The sequence below is a fragment of the Triplophysa rosa genome, linkage group LG21, assembly GCF_024868665.1.
Source record: "Triplophysa rosa linkage group LG21, Trosa_1v2, whole genome shotgun sequence".
NCBI lineage: Eukaryota > Metazoa > Chordata > Actinopteri > Cypriniformes > Nemacheilidae > Triplophysa > Triplophysa rosa.
The window spans coordinates 5,622,691-5,647,201 of record NC_079910.1 but is presented as its reverse complement, the minus strand read 5'-3'; the positions used below and the strand labels follow the sequence as shown (position 1 = coordinate 5,647,201).

General features: G+C 40.0%; 1 protein-coding gene across 1 annotated transcript in view; it reads right to left on the bottom strand.

Annotated features, from left to right (window-relative positions):
* Positions 1 to 24,511, bottom strand: part of plxna2 (plexin A2) — a 182,525-nt gene that overhangs the window by 96,332 nt on the left and 61,682 nt on the right. The window contains exon 4 of the mRNA XM_057363340.1: positions 11,342 to 11,476. Within this exon, the coding sequence (XP_057219323.1) occupies positions 11,342 to 11,476 (135 nt within the window). The remainder of the gene's footprint in view (positions 1 to 11,341; positions 11,477 to 24,511) is intronic.

Genomic DNA, 24,511 nt, shown 5'->3' with positions numbered 1-24,511 from the left:
GCACAATCATAGTAACCACAAATTTACTATGGTCGGTAAACATAGTTTAACCATTGCATTTGTAGTAAAACTATGGTAATACATCAAATAATTCATCAAAAATATGCAAAAAAGAAAAATCATTATACTTTTAGGTCACTTTCACTTCACTTTGGCATCTGAAACAAAAGATAATCTTATCTTTTCAGGAGGGTTGTTTTATGCAAATATACTAATATCAAAAAGGTTTGTGAACTGCCAATAACAATAAAACCACACAACTCCCAACAAAACCTCCAAGTCACTTGATATATTCACTGTGACAAAAGTCCCGAGATATTTAAAGAGCAGTATGAAAGTTTTTCGCCACACAGGCTAGAAACAAAGTCATCTCTCTCAGTCTTAGCATACCGCCTTCGTCAATTAGACAGCTAGCGGTGATGATAGCACGCTAGCAGCGTTTCTTGACAGAACTGAGGCTTATTACTTGAATTGAAAGTCAATTCTCTGCGAGACATCTTTTTTGTTTAATTAGGCTTGTAAATAATTATTGCAATTAAAGCCTGCAATTACAAGACTGAAGCTGCACTGTTAGAAACGTGACGGATGCCAGCGAGACCCCTTGGTGTGGTGGGGCGAGCACAAAGCCTACAACATTACGCAGTCGCACGGTGACAGCTACGATGACTGTTGATATGCTAAAGCATTTTAATTGCATATGCTATTATCTTGCCATCCTCGCATCCGATTCCTGAGACAATGACACGGTGGATAGGAAATTGCAACGTGTGTTTATATTTAGACGATAAAAAATATTGTTCATACGTTTACTACTTATCACATCAATTGTGCTTTCCAGATTATTAAAATTGTTTCAATTATAAGGTTAAATTCAATGAACTAAATTTTTTTCTAAAAATTCCTAAAATTAAATAAAACGAATAAGACATTTATGAGTCTCTCACGTATAATAAAGAATTTGGTTTGAGAAGAAGTTGAAATCTCATGTTTTGAGGAAAATTTTGCAGCACAGAGGTTGTGTCTTATTTATGAATCAACTTTATTCCAGATATTCTGTTAAAATAAAAAAAGCATGATAATTAGATATGAGAAACTTCTGAGATAAAATAACTCAAATTTGGTTTAATTTTCAAATTAAGAATCATCACATCCCTGATGCTTTCCTTTACAAATTACTTAACAGAAATAAATGAAACACAAAGATACTTCTGAGATATAAAGTCAAATTAAATCCGTTAATTTTGGGAATCTTAAAAGATTCCATTACTATCTCGCTTTCATCTCTACTGCAAAAAAATGCTGCTTTTTCAGTTTTACTTTAGCAAGACTCATTTTCTATCGACCGCATATTTCGATAAAACAGCAGGGCCTGTGTTTAACCACTCATCAAGCTAATGCTTGTCAAGCCACTTTACACTATCGACAGCTCTCGATAGGTGGCCCAACTCGAGAATGACAAACAGAAAGATTGCGAAGCTGAATATACCCTCTACCTCTGTCACTCTTAACCACAGTTTTGCACGCTAGACGTGTTATCCAGCGACCCCACACAGCCACCAGTCACTTAATACAGCATCCAACAGCCTCTAAAAAAGCAATGCAGCACATCTCAGGTGCCCACAACCTCATTTGAAACTATTAAATCAACACAACACTGAAAGGCCCCTGGAGGCCTGTGAGACAGCGGTGAACATTCAGCAGGTACAGACTGTGCCTCTAGCGTTTTAACTTATAACACCCAATGTGACACTGCCACAAACTCTATGACCGTCCTGACAGGTCAGAGGTCAGCGTGAGGTACGAGCAGGCTGTTTACTAACAAAAACAAAGATCTTTCACCCCAGACTACGAATTCTCTGCTGAACACCAGCCAACGCTGCTTCGCTGCGCCGTGGAGCAAATCATTTATTGACAACCCAGATGCCGCCGGGGTGGAGGAGAAAACAGAGAAAATGCCTTAAAGGCAATGCTTATTTTAATTAAACAGTTGATGTGGGCTGACAAGAATTTTGCTATCAAATAATGAGGTTAGAACCGGCCAACGGTTCCCGTGCACAAAAACTGATTAGCGTTAATCCCCGCTTAAGTCAATTACCGATGCATAGACCGGGATTAATGTAAACGGAAGGATGCATTTCGTTGAGCAGAGGAACACGAGCGATCGCTCCACCTCATAAGTCAGACACGTTGAGAGTGCTCAGAATCTGGTTGAGAGGGTTTGTTCCAGTCCCAAAGGCATTTTAGGAATCTAATAGGCTTATCTGTAGGATAAAAGATCTTAATATTTCAATTGTTTTTCTTTGACAGCAATGAGAGCACTGTCAAAAATCCCTTAAAAAATGATGAAATGAATTTTCTGGAAGCTGGGGTGCAGGTAAAATACCATAAAGTAACAGTTTTTGTCACAGACAATTACATTAAAATGAATTTCTAATGTTATTTTATACCCATCTTGTAAATTTGCAGTCTATTTCTGTGATTTTACAGCATATCTGCAAAATCTGTAAAGAATAAATTTTTTTAAGAGAAAACTGAGGCTGTTGCTAAAGAATTTTGGGCAATACTTTACAATAGGGTCGTATTTGTAAACATTAGTAACATGAACGATAGTATTGGAATAAATAACATTAACAAAGATTAATTGATGCAAAAAACTATATTGCTCCTTGTTAAGTTTATGTTATCTAATGCATTTACTAACAAACGCAACCTTAAAGTTCTATTGAATTTTGTATGTTTTTGAACAAATGTTTGTAAGTTTCTCCTCAGAAAAGATGTTGGTAATGTCGTATTTCATCTAAGCTTTCAAAAGTTTTTTAATATTGTCTTAAATTCGGTCAAATTTTGCAATCAGAAGTCAACAATCTCAGTATGAACTTAAACACAAAAGACCAAAATGATCTGAGCAATCTTATTTACTTTTTATTAATATGAAAAGCTCTATATTGTATGTAAACATTTGTCTCATTTGTGTAGAACGTTTAAAAAGAACTCTATTAAGACTCTTGAGAAATGAACGGGCAATGTTAAAGCTTGAACTCTTTTTTCCATCTGAGAAAACATGTTGAGGGTTTTCAAAATCCACTTTAGGGTTCATTCCAATTTCACAGACAAATAACAGAAATCTGCTGACATATCTGTAGGGGGAATGGCAACGGTATCTGCCATAAATGGCTCTTGTGTCCATATACAATTGACCTTTTGGTTGACCTTGGCAGTTTGATACACTGCGCTGGGTCAAGCACTGACCCATAGACCGCAATATACGCTGCGTTCAGACATAAAGCCTCCAGGTGTCCGGCGTGAATCTAAGATTGGAACCAGCTCTGGCAGACTGAACGCGCTAAATAGCTTCATCAATAACGCTGGACGCAGAATGTATCGACAGGCAGATTTATCCTGATCTGTCCCTCTGTCAATAGCAAGTGAAGCTGTCAAGATGACACTCGGGCCGAGACAAAAACCTTGGCTCTCCTCTGCACCCTATCATTGAAATGGATTCCCTACCTGAGCGCTCTATAGCGCAATCAGTGACCCCCTAAAAATCTGAGATAAAAGACAATATCGTATCAATCAGTCGCGCCATTGTGTTAGCAAGACTGTATACTAGCAAGAGGGCTAATCGAGAAGAATGATTGACATTAGCACAATGCACACACTGGCAGCTCATCGCTGTTAGCGCAATGGCCCGCAGATGTCAGCCTGCTATACGACCTCCTGCCATCACGCGTCACAGACTAGCATTGTTCGTGCCCCGTTGTCTAAATAAACACGACGAATTTCACGGTCACATGACGTGACAGGCTGCACCATTTGTCCCGTGTGGCGGAAATTGCTTTTGACCCTAAACAAAACCTTTAGCTATTTGTTGGGCAACAGTACTGTATGTCATGTTGCACACAACTATTTTTTCAACTAGAGCTGTCACAATATATCAGTATTGTCAAAACCGTGATTTTTAAAACCATGATTATTGCCATTGTGTTAATTCCACACATAATGTGATATTGTAAACTATTCAGCACCCTTTTCAAATTTTGGAGTCACAATGGTTACAAATTTTCTCTCTAACATTTGTATTTTGAGTGTGATTTGTTTACAATAATAACAAAAACAAAATGAAAGATAAATTCATAAGATGAATATATTTCACTATATATCACAATGACATTGTTATCGTAAATTCTGTTGGACACAATAACTGTCTAAAATCTGATATTGTGGCAGCACTACTTCCAAAGCAGAAGCTGTCATTTTAGCAACTAACACCACGTATTCTGATTCATTTGTGAAAACTGATTCATTTGGATGATTCGTTCGACTGGGTTATTCAAAAGTGATTCACTGTCATCACTCAAAGATGTCTATTTACGGCTTTTAATTCAGATGTTTCTTTGAAAGAAAAAAATCTTGACATACAATAAAAGTAGAGTTATCAAGCTACAATTCTACACAGTCTTTTAAAGAGTTTAATGAGAAATCTTTTAGTTTTAATCCCAAACTCAAAAACAGGCACAGGCTCTTACATGGGGAAAAAAATGAGACAAACACAAAATTTCTACAAAACTCACAATTCAGACCTTATCTCACTGCTGAAACAATTGACATTGAAAATCGGCCATTTATAGTTTTTCTCTTCCATGGCACTACTACACTATCGGACTGGACTGAACTGATTTTTCATGCAAACAATGGATCACATTTCTCAAGTCTAATGCTTCAAAAAAGAACACTTTCATTCTTCCCTGTCAATTACAGCAGCAGCTACACTTAATCTCCCTCTTTGTCCGCTGTGAGATGAGTGACAGTGATCTGTGGATAGAGAAGATGAAGGTCACTGGTCAACACACTTTCCTTGTTCCCATTTTTTAGCAAGAGCAGCTGCACTTTCACAGGGCGACCAAAGGTCAGATGCTGGAGGATATCGGGCTGACAACGCACATTTTTATTTTCCAATCTGTCTAACTCAGGGCACAATTCCTTAGCTCATTGTCATCTGCGGATTTCAGCACAACCAGGTCTCTTCCTGTGCGTTCTGTATAAGAATCAGAGTCCGCGAGTGTGTCCGCACCTCTGTTAAGTGAATATTACCGCTGCTTTGTTCTCATTAATCAAATCCTCCGCTCTGCTGATTTCCTGTTAGACCTTTCATCATATACACCCCCACCCCCCTAACCACGCTACAGTCCCCCGAACACTGACATCCCGACACACACGCACACATTCACAGAAAGCCGCACACACACACGGAAAACCGGTGGCTTTTGGCCAACTCAATCTGCATGCAGTATGAGGGGCCGTTCAAATCCAACAAAGACAAACAAAAGACCCCAACGGAAAGGAACGGAGCGTAAATCACCAGATATGCTTACTTGAGGGCACTATCTGTGCAAACAGGACTTCAATTATAGGACATCTGAATATTTCCATAACTGTGTGCCAAAAAATCTGCCATCATTTATTCATCGTTCAAACCAGTATGTGACTCTTTCATCGGTGGAACAGAAAAGGAAATATTCTGAGAAATGTCTTGTGTCCATACAGTGGACGTCAATGGGGGGTTGTTTTGTTACCGTTATTTAAAATACACTTTTGTGAGAAAGTCATACAGGTTTGAAATGGCATGAGGGTGAGTAAATGATGAAAGGATCATTTTGGGGGGCCTTAACAAGCAAAACGATTCCAATGCCAATGGGGGGCAGCGAATGTGCTCAAAAGAGAAAGTAAGATCCAATCTCAAATGCATACATTTGCAATAGCCATCATTTCTGATCAAACACTGTGCATGTGTGCAGAACACAGAGATGATTCCTGACTAGATCTTTCGCTGGGTAATGGAACAGAAGTGTTATTTTAGGAGCTGGCTGGTATGGGCTGAGAAAGAGACGAGGGCTTTCAAACAATCTCATTGCGGGTGAAAAATCCCATTTCCCTGCATTTGATAGCCGCACAGTTCATTTCCCAGACAAAGGTAGTGCACGTTTGAGAGGAGTGCGTCTGTGTGTGTGAGTAAAAGATCAAAACGGTAAATACATGTATATGATTTTAAATACGTGTGTGTGCGCGTGGATGCTAAGCGTGTGCAAAAACACAGAGCAAATAATCTGGTTCTTCAAGACATGGAAAAGGGAAGCCATGCATGGATTTCAAATTTCACAGCTGAGCACTTGGAGGGAAATTGCCCGGGCGGAAATGCAGAGGCTCTTTTATTTGCTTGATGATCTCGGTAACGTTGCTTTTATGAGTTGGGGGTGTGGGTGAAAAAAGCCGATCTTGGATCTTAAGCTAGCTTGAGCTCCTAATGCTACAGATACCGCAACCATAGAAAAGAACGACAGCAACACATGTCAGAAGAATCAGGTTTGGTTGTGAAAATCAATACTCCATTCGCAAGCGTCTTCGAGTTAGTCATGCATATGGAAATTTAACACAACTCTATAGTGAGCGTGAGACGGACAATGCCAAATCGGTGTCTTGTGACAAATCTTTAAGCCACATTTAAGCAAATATCTGAAATTTAGATGGATCTGATGGACGGACAGATATGAGATGTTCTCCGATACCACTCATGACTCACAAAGGGCCATTTACAAAGCGTATCCCAGTAGACACATTCATCTCATATTGCTAATAAAGCCACACTTTCATCACTATGGATGGGCACTGAGTTCAGACCAACATCCTCAGTCAAATTAATAAATGATTTTTTAGCAGTAATGCAGGGGGAGTTCATAACAATTTATTGTGCGACTGAATAAACGACCGATAAAAACACTGACAATCTATTCTCAAGCCCTCTTGTGCCAGATTGAAGAATAATTTGCACTACGTTTTGACATTTTACTCGTCTATGTTGGGCCTCTCAATTAGAGTAAGACAGAAAAGAGTTATTTATAGCGCTGAAGTGAATCGAGAAAACGCTGACCGATATAAATACACAGCAGCCTGAAGCTATAATCTTTGTTTCGCAGTTATATGAGCTCGTATGCAAACAGTCTGAGGAGAGATATCTCCTTCCTTCTACTTTGCATAAGGGTTTGGTTTACATCCCCCAATGAAAGCGAGGTTGGTTACATGATATGGATTTGCAAATAGTAGCAAACCCAGGTGTGGCTTCGCTTGCCCCAAAATATACTATATGCTCTTTGAAGTGCTCAAGCTTTATTTGATTATACTTTGCGTAAGGGTATGGTTTACATGCTCCGACGAAAGCAAGACGAGAGCAGTAGAATCGGTTGAAGGTGGTCACATGCTCTGCAATTGCACATGGCAGCAACGCAACTCCCCCTGCATTCATACTGCAAAAAACCTATATATTTGTTTAATCCACAGTGGTGAAAATGAGTAAAACATCCAATGTGAACTTTTATTTTCTAGACAGACTTGAGTCATCAGTGCTGTCCAGAATGAAGATCAGCTTAAACTGACCAACACTGTCTGTCCATCTAAATGAAAAATGTATATGTAAAGTTCAATCAATTCTAGTATAAATATATATTAATATAAATATGAAGTTTTAGTACAAATGCACAGTACGTCAATTTAATTCAGGTGGACAACATAAAAGAAATAGTTCACCCAAAAATAAAAAATGTGATCTCAGGCAATCCCAGATACTGTATGACTTCCTTTCATTCCTTCATTTTTTTAATGAGGATATCTGTTACTTTATATACATACATAAGTCCCAAAATCACACTTGTGTGTAAGCGCATAACTCATCTGAAACAAAATGAAAGGTGTGTGAAAAATGAAGTTAATGACTTTAGCACTTGTTTTGGTTAAAATAATAAAAGCCATCGCTCACACACCCATTGGGTTGCTTTAGAAAGCATTTATTTAACCCAGTGTTGTTGTATGAATTACTTTTATTATGGATGTACATGCATTTTGGGACCTATACACTGATTGATATAAATTGATGGACATTGTTAATATAAAAAACATTTTGAGTTCAGCTTATGAGAGAAAGTCATATACAACTGCAATGAAATGAAGCCATTTATAAGAGCATTTCGAATTCGGGACAAATTATTACTTTTAAAAAATAGATCTTTTAAATAACAATGCATTTTTAATATGTGTTTTAAAGCCCTTTTCTCATCAGCTTAGCAACATGCTAAAATTATATTCCAAACAACAGCCAGTCAAGTTGCAGAGTAAAATACATTTACTCACTATTCTAGCTATAGAAGTCTGCTACAGACGTTTGCAGGAAGGCTTAAATCTGAAACTCAAAAGGGTGTGAGGCATTCTTGAAATAGTCTTTGACACGCACTTGCAAATGTATCTGGCACTGTGAGGCCTTCGTGTCTGTTTTTGAGACTCCCTTTGTTTCTCTCGCCCCACCGTCCACACCCTCTCTCTCCCTCTCTCTGTGAAGCTGTTATCAGCTGAAACAGCTCTGACCTTTCGTAGCTGTTAGCCTCTGGCTCTCATCCCCAGCCAAACAGCCAAAGCACTTTATCACAACGCTATGAATTACCACAGAAGGGACACCGTCTCAACCGCTTCCTGATCTAAGACTGTCCACGCTCCTCTGCTCTGGACACTCTTTCTTTCATCCACATTCGGTAAATAGACCTGACACAACATGACAGTGGTTGGATGATGTAGCTATGTATTATCTAGATCTATACAACCAATAACTGTGGATCATTAAAGAAACAATACATCCAAAAATGACTAAATCTGCCATTTCAGAAATTACTGAAGAATCTTCACACATGAGTCATGACTCTTGTTCTAGGTAATATAATAGGTTTGCCTAAGCCTCACAAAAAAGAGCAGTACTCTTATAAAAATGTATGTTTCGCTGAAACAAATCTGTAACATCTATGCCTATTTAAAATTTTATGAAAAGAAAATGCAGTAATGCATTCACACATACACTATATGCTCAGAGTCGGAACTATTCTGAGTATTTGCCTATAATTCAGTATTTGAGTGTGATGAAGTCTGTTTGAAATTTTTTTTATATTTTCAATATATGGCCTCATAGAAAATAATTATTGATGCTGAAGGGGAAATGTGCTAGTTAAGTGTGTGTGTGTGTGTGTGTGTGTGTGTGGTTACACGCTAGGATGAGCATGCTTGAAAACTGCAAATCCATCTTTGCTCAGGGCGTCTGATGCATGTGTGCATGTATGTCAATTTGTACTCTGTGTCTCTGTATCCAAAATATGAAGAGGATCTATATGCATTCATCAGTACTGTACCTACAGTAGGCTACCAGAACCATATAACACTATTTTAATCAAACGCATATCTGATGGTGCCATATTAGCTCCTCTTATCCAACCGGCATGCAGGCGGTACACTTCACAATCTGCAAAAGAGAGCTGCAATAACTACCCCAGTTCAGCCATTCCAGCTCCATTTTTGTTAAATTACACCTCATATGTGACTCCACTCCGGCTATGTTTCCTGATACCGTAAAGGTGAATGCTAACCCTGTCACTCTGCGAAGTGTGAAACGTGACTGCGCTGACTTCTCAGACCGGGGTGACAGAGTCCGTGTGGCGTTCATCAGCATTTTCAGCTCCTCTCAGCCCAACGAGCGCACTTCGCACCTGCATCCTGAATTTTAAGGCCACTCAGAGGAATGAGTCAGAGGCGGCAGGCGCAGCGAAGAGAAATACAACAGAGAGCAATCGAACCTGATGCGAGCTATGCCTCTCGACACAGCCGCTTAGTAATCTGCGATATTGAATTAATCACATGAAACACTTGAAACAGGACAAAAGAGGTTGAGGTAAAGCTGGAAGACGCTGATGGATGTTTTATGACAGAATGGGTCTGAATTGCTGTGCGAGGTGGGTGATCGTTAGAGGATTCGGATAAATTGCTCCCCACAGACTATTCTGAACTGGGAAGATGTGTACCTGTATGGGAATGCATGATGTACAAAAATAAAGGTTTTGAAAAAGGTTTGACAATAAGAGAACATTTGAAATGCTGATACAGTATGACGCCATAATAAAAGAATCTTCTCAGAAACTTTAGAAGAATGGAGAACTTCAAAGGTTCCAGCTTCACTTTTCCTCTATTAAAGGGAAAGTTCACCCCCCAAATAAAAATTCTGTCACCATTTATTCACCCTCATATCATTCACAAAAGAACACAAAAGAAGATACTTTGAGAAATGTCTCAATAGCTTTTTTGTCTATATAATACAAGTCAATGGGGTCCAAAGTTGTTCACTAACGTTCTTCTAAATATCTAATTTTGTGTTCTGCGCAAGAAAGAAATGCCATGGGAGGAGGAAATGAAAAATGTTTTTTAATAAGCCAAAAACTCTTAAGAAGCAGACAACTCAGAAACCCTATGCAGGAACAATATTTACCTTGCGGTTTCCCAGTTTAACCGCATGACTGTGAATACACTTCGTGTTTGCTTTTCAAACACAAAGTTATGAGGAAAACAAATATACAGTACTGTCACCGATACTATCAACGGAGCATAACTTGTATTTATCGCACCATAAAGAACCCTTAAATTTAAAACTGTATAACAACGAGAAAGAAATAGAAAGTGGAGACTTTATCGAGTCTATATCTGTCTTGTTAATTCTTTGTCACCAGATCTGGGTGATGCATGAGACGCCGACCATAAAGTTGATAAAATACCGAGAGCACTTCTCCATCCCTCAGGAGAGTGTGAATAGTCACAATGTGCAGACTCGACAAGTCTCGCGCTCTTTCTCTCACCCGTGGCTTACCCAGCATGCATTGCGTGTGCTGCTATGATGTGAACCTGTCTCTCGTGCATTAAACCACCTCTCTCATTACCGACCCATTCCCTCTCGCCACACCCGACCCCATCCTGCTGCCCACGTCCCAGCCCAGAGGGGATATCAGCGCTCGGCGATGGATGTTAAAAAAAGCCTGGAGATGTTGAGAAGCGGCCGAGCCATCTATCTTCAGACTGAGACAGTATTTGTTCGTTTTGTCACGCCCCCTATCTCTATTATATAATCTGAATTAGGCTTGGGCGATAAGACTGCATATAACATCTAGTATGGATATATCTATCCCACAGGACATAAAGCACTACCAGGTGTTGTATGTAAGTCTATTATATGAGACGGTCTCTCTTTCCTTCTCTCTCTCTCTCTCTCTCTCTCTCTCTCTCTCTCTCATCATTACGCTGTCAAGAGGGAAGCGGGTGACCTTGTCCTTTCTCCATCTCTACTCCTTCAGCTGTCTCTCCATCACTCTCCCCTTCACTGACACGACTTCTCTCCTCTCCTCTTTCATTAGCGACCGCTGTCACATTCTCCATGGCTGTTATGAAGCAGAAGAGAGCACATTCACGCGTGCGAGCGTATATATGTTCTGACCTGTCTCTCCGACATGACGTAGATGTAGCTGTTGTCCAGGGAGAAGGCCATGTCTCTGAGGACGGGGCTTCCGTCTTTCATAACCGGCAGAGTTTCATACTGGACGCCACCATGAGGAGGACCATCAACCCGGATCTGCAACAGAAAGAGGAAGGTTGAGATTATAAAAGGATGTTCGGCAGTTCAGATTATAACATTTCTTAAAAAAAAGCTTGAAATGTATTTTGGACAAGATAGTAAAGGAAATACAGCCAAAAAGCGTACATGGGAACTCATTCAACGCAGTGTTAAAACATCCCAGTTGGACATATTAAGTTATTTGAGAAAATGCCTGGAGTGTGCAGAACTATAATTTCGGAAAAGGTGCGATCAAAAAATGTATTTAAAAAATACAAGTATATATTTGTATTGTTTCATTTCTACTTTAAGAAATGAACCTTTAAACCATGCCTTTCAGTGACAGAACAGTGTTATTTTGATCATGACAAAGGTCAATAATATCAAATACTAAACGACAGCACATGTTTCATCTGTCTCTGCCCAGCCTCCGCCCCAACACTTCCACCCGCCCCCAACGACCAATTAAAAGACTTGGACACATTGTGGCTGTCCTGCATGGAGGGTGTATGTCTGACCAGGGTCAGAGTCAGGTCACGCGTCTGTCTACTAGAACTTCACAATAGAGCAGATGAGGAGGACGATCCAAACACATTTCCAATGGGGAGGGGGAACGGAGCGAAACCCAAGCAAGAGTTCAAAAGCAAAAGTTCTCAGCCAGTCTTTCATTAACCATCAAACTTACATGCATCTTCTAACATTAATTGGCTCTTGTAAAATTTTGATGAGAAATGTCTGAGCTCATATTGAAATCCCTGATTTTTTGCTTTGGTATCACAGCAAATCTGAGTGCAGTTTGAAATGATTAAGATCACTTTGACACTCTTGACGTGTAAGATTATTGGACCTTTTCTTGACACGTCTGAGAAGCAGAAGACTATCACATCTCTGCTGGTGCGCCATGTTAACATTCTCTGCAATCTCTCTCAACGCAGTAGGCCCAGATGCAAAAAAAACCCTCGAACGCTACATGTCCGTGTTTCACTAAAGCCTTGTTCGACCATTAGTCCACTGCAGCAAATGTTAAAACCATCTGTGAGCCGCAGACTCCCGTTCCACTAAACTGACATTTACAGCACACCGAAGTCATGCCGTAACGGTAAATGTGTTCATACATAAAACATGGCAGCCAGTCAACACGGCCCGTCTTCTCTCGCTCGGCCGAGCGTGACCCCGGTTCGACCCGGCGCGCACCGTAGGGACGTTATGTCACGGAGCGCAGTGTGTCCACTACTCCGCAGAGGGCACTTTGAAGAACATACTTCATTTGCAGGCAATAAGCAGGCCTGGCATTCTGGTTGCGGAGGTAAATGTTGTGTTCACGACTCCTGCAGGGAACTTAAAAGCGTTCAGGCAAGGATACGGCTGCAGGGAGAATATGTAATTGTAGAAGTGATAAGACATGGGGTGAAGGTAAATGTCATGTTGTTAAACAAACAAATGCATCCACTGCAAAAACAAATTATATAGTTCGTATTTTTGTGTTTTATTCTAGTACAAATATCTAAAAATTCTTGCATAGAGTTGCATGAGTTTAATTCTGACTACATCTTAAATCACTTTGCTTCTGCAGAAAATCTTGATTTAGGACTTTTTGTTCCCAAAAACAAGACTAAACATCTTAGATTACCTTCCTTGTACTACAAAACAAGACAAAAGGCTTAGTAAGAAATTCATTTTTGCACTGTATATCCACACATTTACAGTAAATATTGCACGTGAGATAAATGCAAAACCAGTTGGTCAGTAGAGATCCAAAAATGGGTTTCAAGTCTCTTCACAGGGAGAAAAAACTCCTTTCTCTCTCTTTCTATGATCTGCCGTTCACCCAGGATTGAGTCTCGTTCTCTCGCTATTTTTCTCCAAGACTTATGCTTGTCATCTCCCTTCATTCTTCCGCAACATTTGCTCATTACTTTTTCAGAACTGGCTCTCTCCATCTCTCTCTCACTCCTGTACATTATAGATGGCTGCCGTCCCTTTGGCTCCAGTGAAAGTGCAGCTGTCTTTCTCATTGGGAGATGCAAAGAGCGCCGAGAAACTCTCCCACGCACAAATACACACACGCTCACCATGTAGGCGCACACTTCCACCCATATGTGCTTGTGTGTGTCTGTATGTGCACATGTCCAAGTATTTCACCTTGAAAGGATGCCAAAGCCCGTACCTGTACCTGCCACTGATGTCTCACCACGGGGGTCTGTAAAACCTGGAGAGAATTATCAAATAGCATTCTCGATCATCGAGGAACCCCTGGAAGAATGCGATCTTAAATATGCCATCTGTGCACACAGAGCCAATCACCTGAGCCGTGAATGTCATGTGACCTATCACATGGAAGCTGCAGGAAAATAATGCTGCACAAGGATGCATGCCAAAAAAATTGGTTCGTTATTTCATTTAATATATCGCTCAAGCTCTTTTTAATGTGTATTCATTTCTCCACTGGTTTGACCCACATATGGGCAGCTGGACTCCTTATCCGAGTGGCTCCCTATTTGCATGTTTTTTTATTTATGTACATTTGTGTGTACTTGTAAGGGGACTTCCGAGACTGCCGGTCACATCCAGTTTCATGCTAATGCCAGCAGGACACATTTGATGTGAAAATGTAAGCGTAATGGGAAAAGCGCCCCACATTCAAATGCTCTTCAGCAAAAAAGACTCGCTCGCTTGAATACATTGTTAATGTTCACGAATTCCTATAACAGAAATGTGCAGAATACAAAAGAAACAGTTTGAACATATACAGTATGTGCACATGCTACAACAACAGGCACACCGAAATCTGTAGGTGTGTCTTTATGTACAATACCTACTGGAAAGATTTGTGAAGTTATGATGTCACTAAACCTGCTTTCTTCAGCCCATACTGGCATCTTAATGGAGCTCTCTGTCATCTATGGCAGGTCCCACTAAATGCTCTCAGAATCAATTTCGGTCGGAGCCGTACAAAGATCTATAGCGGCCTGAGAGGTCATTATCCTGTTTGTGCTTTAACACCCCTTTTCCATACCAATACAGCTTTACTTCTATTCTCACACTTTAATAATAGCAATGGTATATTTGGTATAACATAATGATTATAAGCATTGACAGGTCAACGCATCGATCTTAAATGCAATCTTTATCCTGATCTAATGCAATATTTTCGCTTATTTGACAAAGGGCAGGCGAAATGTAATGCAAGAGAGACATTTAATTCCAACACAAAGCACTTACCAACTGAAACATTAACCTGTTTAAAGACATTCAGCAACAATATTTACACTCTTCTATAGTTTTAGGAATGCGCTTTAAACCACACCACTCAGAAAAACACAATAAAAAAACTTAAATGCATTCGCCACATGTATTTTAAGGCTTTGAAAAGCACAAACCACAAGAAGATCACTTTCAGGTCACCACGGGACTTGTACACAATGGATGTCCTTGTTTAAATACGTGTGCGCATGAGAGCGAACGAGAGGCAGAGACAGAACTGAGACTGACAGAGTAATCTGTCCAGTGGCCTATCTCTGATCTTCAGTAATCCATTTTAAATGTGTAGACCCGTGTGATATGAGACGGAGAGGGAAAGAGAGAGAGAGACTGCTCAGCCACCTGCACACACTAAATCGAATTACACCAAAGGGGATTTCTCAGAATCGACTGCTCTCACAGGTCAAATGTCACTGCTTATCCAGTAAGAAAAGGGTCACACTAAAGGAAAGGGTTAACTGTCAAAATAAGGCCAACCTGACCCCTTTTCTTAGATTTGTTGCACTGGTAACATCCATGAAAGCTTTAAACCCAATAGCCACGTTTCAACCCCTAGGGACTAACCTGGGTCCTGGTACCACATTCATTTGGATGTCTTTGAAGTGAAGATTCTGGAAGGTATGAATTGCTCCTATTGATGCCTTGTAATAGTAATAACATGCTTACTAGGTTTTAAAGTCACCAGAGGACAGAGGCCAATGTTTCGCCCAAATTTAAAAGTACTGTTCAGAAAGTCTTTAAAGTAATAGGTTACCCAAAAATGAAAATTCTGTCATCATTTGCTTACCTTCAAGTTGTTCCGAACCTGTATAAGTTTCATTGTTGTGCTAAACACAAAGAACAAAATTTAAGGTAGTCAATGGTGCCCCAGAACTTTTTGGTTTCCCACATTCTTCAAAACATCCCGTGTGTTGAACAGAACCATTACGTTGCATATTTTTTTTGTTTTAGTTTCAGACATACAAATTTCACTTCACATAAATAACAACTTGCAGACATTTATTATAAAGCGTATTAAATCGCTATAAAAAAATGGCCTCATAAAGTTCCCGAAAGTCCTCTGACCCTAGAACCACCCTGTCAGAGAACAATAACCACAAGCATCTCTTAAAATGACTGCTGCTGATTTCTCTTCCAGTATTTGAGGTGGGTTGGGGATTTTCAAGTCGAAGCTTTATTTCTTTCTCTATTTACCACCCAGATCACCCCTCCACCTCCTCCTCTCTCGAGAATTTTTCTGAGCCCAAGTCCGCCTGGATAACACATCTAATCCATCACCTGTGTCAGCCTGAAGAATTCTGGTGTCAGCAAACCCTCTCTCTCTCGCTCTCTCTGATGGTTTCTATCAGTGGAAAACAGACTCTTTTGTTCTAGCTGCTGTAGTACAACACTATCTTCCATAACGCATGTGTTACAGCAACAGTCTGCTAGCGCCGTGTCACTTTCCATTCAGACACACTTGAGCACTAAAGCAGATCTTGAGCTCTCCAGAACAAAGCGGAGAGACAGAGAGTGGACTCTTCCATTCTGACTACACTCTGAAACGATTTCCAGGGTCACATTTGCCAATTGCAACCGAATTCTAAATTTTTTTCTATTATTAAATCTTTATATTCTGTCTCAATGACAACAATCAACGGCTAACATATTTGTGGCAAACATGTCACTCAGTGACAAGCCAGATTCAATGTTCACATCCACAACCATCCAACAACTCATAAAATAAACGGATTGGTCATATCTTTGAAGGCTATCAATAAACACAAATATTCTGAGAAGGAACTTGTTAAGCATCATTTAACAAGTAAAATAAGCCACGTAATCCAAATACATCATAAACACAGAAAAGAGGCAAACACCACAGGGTCCCGGGACCTCGAGGAAAATTCTCCCAGTGGTGGAGACCCATGGCCGTATCTGTTCCATACACATATCCAGGGCAGTTTTAATTAGACCGCTTGGCATTTACACACAACAAACGCTTTCCCTCGTGTGGAATGTTGTAAATACTTCTCCAACTCCGGACATCATGTCACAAATAAACTTCCAACAAAGTTCACTGACAAACTTTGATATAACACAAACAAGAATGCGCTTGTCAGGTACAGAACCCAGATCTAAACATAGAAGGGATTGTGGTGAAACATGGCCAAAAATATCCTTAATGATTTAAACATGCCAACAAGCACAGCTACAACCAGCCAGAAACTGTATATAAGGAAGTCTTAAAATGACACAACCACTGCCAAACTGGTGGACTGTGTCCAAGTAGCTTATTGAAAATGAGTTTGAGGTAAAGCTAATGTCGAACCAGTGGTTACATGGTGTTTTTGTGCACCTAATTGTCCTGAACTGTTCTACATTAAGACTTTTTATATTCCTCGCTGAGGTTTCCTCTCTCGCAGCGTTTTAGACAGGATTTGTGTTAAGGACGGCAAATTTAAAGTTCAGATATCTTCGCTGAAGGCTAAAATTAGCTTGGAGTTAGACATGAGATTTCATGCTCAATCCTATAAGATTCTTTGCACCCTCTATGACTTTTCCACATTTACAGGCCTGTGCAGAACTCAGAGTTCTTCCTTTTAAAGTAGGCCTACTATATCCTCTTGCTTAGAGAAGAATAAAGTGTTCTGCTCGGGGGACCGGGCAGTGTTTACTATGAGATCAGGTGTCCCATTAATTCTGCGCTGAGAAGAAAATAATGTAAACAGGAATTATACAGCCCCACTCATTTAGCATGACCCATAAAAGGAGTATCAAAGGGGCCTAAAAACTGAATGTTAAAATAAACCTGGACCGGCAAAGACAAATTAGCATGCACCATTAAAAACCAAGAAGCTGTTTAAGACTCGACATCGATTGTGAACATACGTCTTTCTCGAAATGCCTGAGAACAAAGGACAAATACAGGAAAGTTTTTCACTGTTTAGGAACATCATAAGGTCATTTTATGTTATTCTTTGAGCCTCTCCAAAAAAACCAATAATGACTGTAAAGTATCTTTCTTAAAGGGTGGTTTACCCACCGAAAATAAGTAGCATTATTTAATCACATTCATTCACCCTCGAGTGTGACGTTCTTGCTTCTATGAAACACAAGAAGATATTCTGAGAAAAGTCTTAGGTATTGTTTCCATCCTATGGAAGTCAATGGGGTCCAGTGTTGTTCGGTTAGGTTACAAACCTTCTTCAAAATATCTTGTGTTCTGCACAAGAAAGAAAGTCACACAGGTTTGGAATGACATGAGGGTGAATAAATGTTGAAAGAACTTTCATTTGTATGTGAACTATCCCTTTAACAAATTGCAGAAAATGGAAAAAATGAAAAAGCTGTGATAGAAATATTTATTCATGTCTAAATTTGGTAAGAATTAAATAAGGTGAAAAAGTTGTTATAAATTGTTTTTTATCTCACTTAAAGCATCAGAATATCTTGTACTGTCACTGATGGCAACTAACCAAAAAATAAAACAAAACTAGGTTCATAACACCACTGTTCACCATACTTCACCGATACCTCCCAAAAAAATAACGGAGGTAAGTGTCAAGATGAAATATCTTTAAGAGCAAGAGAGAACCACAACACGAGGACAAGAACTGATCAAAGGGAACAAAACAACCCCAAGCAAAAATGCAATGGATAGTCACAGCTATGCGGTTCAGGACAGCTGCGGCGAACTCAGTATCAATAGATGCATGATTATAAAGACTTTATCAAAGCAACATCAAAAGCGTTTGTCTTCAAAAAAACTCACATGAGCATAATGTGTGTGTTTCTCTCTCTCTCTCTCTCTCCACCTAAGTGCTTCAAGTGGATGACGGAATGAATGAAATATAAAGTTGCAGAGTGAAAAGAAAAACAGCAGGATCGGTTTGAATTTCTCCCCTAGAGAACAATCATATTGTATTGCAAGTTAGCAGGCTGTAATTTGACATAAAGAGAACAAAGAGTACAGTGAAACCGAACTAAGTGCATGCTCATTTTTAAAAAATAAAAATAATAATAAAACGAACACGTCAGCTGAGACGGATGTGGCTTTCATTCAAATCAAACAATCAGAATAAAACCTCAGTGTTCCTTCCACTTTAAATATGGACGGCTGTCTGAAACCGTGTAATTTCCATCAATTTTATAGGCGGTGCATTTTAAACCTTTTTGGAAAGACATGTCAAATTTAGTTTTTTGACAAGTCAATACACGACTACTGCATATTTTGCAAAATTGGACAAAATTACATCTTGACTAGAAGTTTTTCTGGGATTTTCTTCACACACTGCTCTTTAACTGTTCACTAAAACCTCTTGGTTTGAGCTTGATAGATGAAGATTGTTGCTTTATCAACTTCATGGCATCTTCATTAAAGAGACATTAGAAAAAGCATTCAACAATATTTACACTGTTAAAGCCTATTAGCCGGACAAAAGAGAGAGACCGAGATGGGCTTCTGGCGGAAGAGCAAGATATCTTATTTACTGTGTTGTCTTATTTAGATCTTATTTACTCATGTACATCTAGAAATGGTCTTTAAACGGATTAGTATGCTTCTTCGTATTGTTTAGACACAAATGCACTTCATTGTCTTCGTCTGTGCTTTGTCCTGTTATCTTGGGAGTAATGCCCTGGTGCTCTTTTGTTCTTTGATAAGGTCAGTCTCTTACACAACACAGCACGATACCCACCGCTCTCTCCATTGATGTATTATTTTTATACATTTCATTTTCACTAAATGTATCACACACACAAAATTGAATTACAAAATGCTGAGAGACACACAGCACACAATGAGAAGTGTTTAATAGCTAAAATATAAGTGTGAGATTGTTTGTGTGTGTGTGACATAGTTCCTCTTATCAGCCGCCCTGTTCGACTTTCCCCAGAGACCCGCCCGTACCTTATCTCGACCCTTGCGCCTGAAACTCATCGCTGTTTTCATTCAAAGCCGATATCTGCCTGCTACTGTCCAAACAGTACTGACCATTCGTTCGATAGCCCTCCTGGGTGCCGTAAGTGATAAGGGTCACGTGACCTTCTATAGATGGGGGTCATGTGACCCGGCGAGCTTGCTTGTTTCCGAGGCTGCCACAATCCCAATGCCAGGACCGTCCGCCACCATCCCGGTAACCATGACAACGTGTCCTCCAGGAGGCAGGGGGTATTAGAGAGGTCAGCCCCAACATTGACCCACTCGAAGAATTTGCGCAATAGATACACAAATGATACACAAAAACACCTGTTGGCATTTTCGAGATGTACGGCATGAGCTGTGAATGATTTAAGGTAGTCTCAGGAGAAGCGCTCTAACTGAGCACGTATGACAGCTTTCCACGACATATGTTCACGAGCACATACTGTATGCCTGGCACACTTTTAGCAGAGAGAAAAGCAAAGGTGGATGCATGTGTTTTTTCGTTAGAAAGCCAATAATGTTTTATTTTTTCTAGATATAGTATATATACATACATTCTGTAAATAAATCCACAGAAACATTTCAATTCTGGGAGCGAAGGCAAACGCAGCCCCACCAAATGAAAAACATGAAAACGCACACATACTACCTCTCTAGTAGATCAATAACTGAACAAAACCTGGAGGTCTTGTTACAAAGACAAGATCACCACTAAATCAACCTCTATGCATTATGGGAAAAAAAGAAGGAGGGGGCACATCAGCAGCTCTCACCTCAACTCTCTCTATATCTCTCATGGATGACTGCAACCATAAATTCACTCGAGGTTCTTCTCGCCTCACTCTCGTCACTGCACGCCTCTGTCACCTCCTTAATGACACGCAGCCGTGCCCTCGTATACAGGAAGACGCACATACAGTATATGGGGGGCGGGGGGGTAGTCGTGAGCGACCATACGCCATGCTGGCTCGAAGCACTCCCCAGTTGCAGCAAATCACACTGACAGACCCATAGGGAGGTGGAAACCCGACGTGTGTTATTGCCTCGGCTATACCGTATATTATAGGAGCAGAGGTGAGGACCGGAGGGGGATTTGGTGGTTTGCCTGCCCACAAATGACTCTCCCTTAGAAGCAAGGTAAAGCGGATATATATTTAGACTTATTACGGTTTCTCTCAACAGCTCTTTAAGATTGTTTTTGTAGAGCTAAAGGAAGGGTTAGAGGTGGGAGGAAGAAAGGAAACGCCTGAGCGATGATTGTTAGCATTTTAAGGTCAGAAATATACTCGATGTGAATGGCCCCTCTGTATGTATGTAATTAATGTGGCAAACAGAAAAATGCCTCATGTCATTCCAAACCTGTATGATTTTTTTTCTCCTGCAGAACACAACAAATATTTTAAAGAACATAAGTAACAACATTGCTCCAGATTGACTTCCATTGTATGGACACAAAACCACCGAGACATTTCTCAAAATATCTTCGTGTTCCACAGAAGTAAATCTCATATACAGGTTTTGAATGACGTGAGGGTGAATAAACGATGACCAAATTTTCATTTTGGGGTGAACTATCCCTTTAATTCAATTGCGTTGTTCATACATCTTTTGAGTTCCTACCCAATATTATATTGCATCAGTGATTACGTATGTAAATCAAGCCAAACCTTTCATTTTCTCCTCTGGCTTTGCATCGTCCACACACGCACAAGCCTGCAAGACACTGTATGTAGGCCAAAACCATTAATGTCATTATTGCCGGTCAGCGCCCAACCACACTGTGTGTGTGTGCAAAGTCTACAACCGACAGAGGCGGAAACAAGCCGAGGAGGAAGCCAGAAAAGTTCATCTAGGAAAGGCAATTGAGGAAGAAGAGCCTCGGGCGAGCGTGCGTGCATGTGTCTGTGTGTGTGTGACTGCCCCAAACCCCCAACTGTCCATCCCTAAGGCCCCAGGGGTCCGCTCGGAGATCCTCATTATAGAAAAGAATGACAGCTTGCTGTCAAATATGGGTCAGACATGAATCAAATTATTTCAACTGCTGACAGTCCATTCAGGTACAGCTGTTAATATACACAAAATTAACATTCCAGCCCACGGCGTGCACAAATTTGACCATTTCTGCTTTAAATAGGACATGTAGTATTTGTCACAGCCTCCAATTATGGCTTATTACTCGGAGAGCGAGTTGAAGAACAGGTCTTAAGCAGGAGATGGGTTGATTTGTTCCGACTGGCACTGGGAGGTTGTCGGATGTCTGCATCAGTGCCCGTCTCTGCGCAGTGATGTTGCACAGCATTACCTGTGCTATAAAGCATTTCCTCGCTATAAATTGCCTTTGTGAGGTAATGTCTGGTTCTGGCAACAGGATCGAGGGTTGGAAGTCGAAACGCTTTGTCCACGACTGAGTGACTAGCAAATCAAACGCAGTTGCTGTTGATTTAACACGCTCTATTGTTTTCCCAAGGTGCACGTTCGTTATGCAGAGATGGAAACCAAATGTTTTGTGTTTGGTGGTTGTTTGGGTGTTCTGTCATCGGCCAGACCGCTTCTACGTTTCCAAAAAACATGTTCTGAATGAATGAAAAAAGCAATCAATAAAAATAAGGTTGCCTGGAAAAGGATATAGACACACTTTCTCTCTCTCTATCCATCTATCTGTCTCTGTCTCTATCAGACAGACCAAGAGGAAATGTCACTTAGAGATTTTACTGCTCTGGACACTCACCCAAATCCTGGAAATGAATGGAAAATGAGAGCAATAACAAAAAATCTTTTTCTCAGGACAAACGTTTAGAGAGCTGAGGAGTTCAAACCAACATCTCCATTTCACCTCTGTTTAATCCTACTGCTGTTCAGGAGAAACTACTGTGACATCAAAGAGCTTTGTCATTTCTCTTTCCTTCAGGAACAGGTAGAGTTTTGTTTCCACTCCTAGAGCCAAAAAAGAAAGAACGCATTAAATTTCTTTCCTCTTTTATCTGCTCACCATAGACTCCTTTCAGTCGGCACTGTGCTTGTCCAGATTCTGGCCAGAAACACTCCGGTTTCCTGCTGGTCAGTTTCTCTCTCTCTGTGTCTTCCTTGCGCTCCTACAGTATATTTGGTGGTAATAATATAACCATAGATATATATAGCTAGATGCTGCATTAGCATCTGTTTCTATGAGCCGCTATATGTAAGTCGTCTGCCATATTGGTAGGTCGTCGCTTTCAAAGCCATGGCTGCGCAGTGTTAGGCCATTCTTGCAAACTGTGAGTGACGTCAGTGGACCGTTCCAAGATGGCGGACACATCTACGTGCCTGGGGCGCTTAAATGTGCCATCTAGTTATATATATATACTGTATATCTATGATTATAACAACATACAAAGAAAGATCAAACACCTAGACTTTTTGTCTAAATGATCTTTATCCCCGTATCTACAATATTGATATTCAGCTCCAAACAACCCAAATTTGGTCTATATACCTCACATAAATCAATTGTATGTTTTCAGAAGACTTGGAATATAGTACATGAGATCATGCATATTCCGCTAAACATCAGCATATGTGATCTATAAAAGAAAACCAAATTATATGTTTAAAAGGACATATGCTGTAATGACAAAACAGCTCACCTTTCTCTATTCTCCCTCATTTATGACTTCAATGTGTACAACTACATCCACAATAATGGGCTCCATATGTAAGAGGCATTAAAAACAGGGACGGCTCTGTCTTAGGGGGGATGTGAGAAACTATGCTTTGATGAGGTAAATGAGTTTGTGTTTGTGAGAGTCAGAAAGAGAAAATATGCATGTGCGTGGACACGACTCCCGAGGGCTCTCAAACAGGAAGTGTTGACAGTGCTCTGAGGAGCCGAGGGTTCCGAAGAAGGCGTGAAGATCAACAAAAGCTACAAAGAAACAATGTGTGTCGGATGACCTTAGTCTTGTGTCTGAACTATCGGCTGTTCGAAAGAAGGTTGGGAAGAATTTCCGGGCCATCTCAGTGTATTGTTTTGATTATACTATATTAAAAAACACTGTGGAGCTTCAGATATACATGCTCTGAGCGTCCTATACTTACAGAGAACTTATAAATTCCAGAGGTCTGCTAAGCAAGCCTGTACTTAACCGCCTCGCAGTTTAAGTCTGAGTGGCAAACACGCAACAATGCTTAAGAAGGGACAAGGCTTCGTTCTTGTTGACATCGTCTGCTATTCATGAAGATCTGAAATTAGAGGCCCTGCATGTAGAGTGCTGAGATACACACAGAACAGGGAGAGAGGGTCAGATGCTCATGCACGCAAGCAGCTGTCTGGAACGACAGACATCTCTCCCGGCGTCTGCAAGGCTGCTAGCTTTGTCTCCAACCTCTGTCCACTTCTCTGTCTATCCTGCTTTCGTTCTCCTCCCTCTTTGACTCTTGGTCTTGGTCTGAGCCATGAGAAGGTCCAGATGAAATCTGCAGACTTAATTCACATTTAGTGCATTGATTTTGAGAAAAAAATGTGCAAAATTGATGGTAAAAAAGTATTTGAGCTCAGACAGCCTGAAAGCCGGCATAAAAATCATTTATTCAATATAAACAGGTCAGTATAAATTTGTCAATGGCTAAAAATTAGAAAATAATATTAAATATATATTATTATATAATATAATTATATAAATTAAATATAATATAAATAAAAGTAAATATATTATAAAAATAGAAATAATTTTTTTTAAATTATATTTGTATAAATAAATATAAAACCATATTTAAAATTAGAAATACAAAAAATAAATATAAATAAAAAATATTTTGTGAATTAACTCGAAGCAGGCAGACAATGTTTACTAGGCACAAAATAGAAAATTAAAGATATATTAATGATATAACATTAAAAAAATATATTA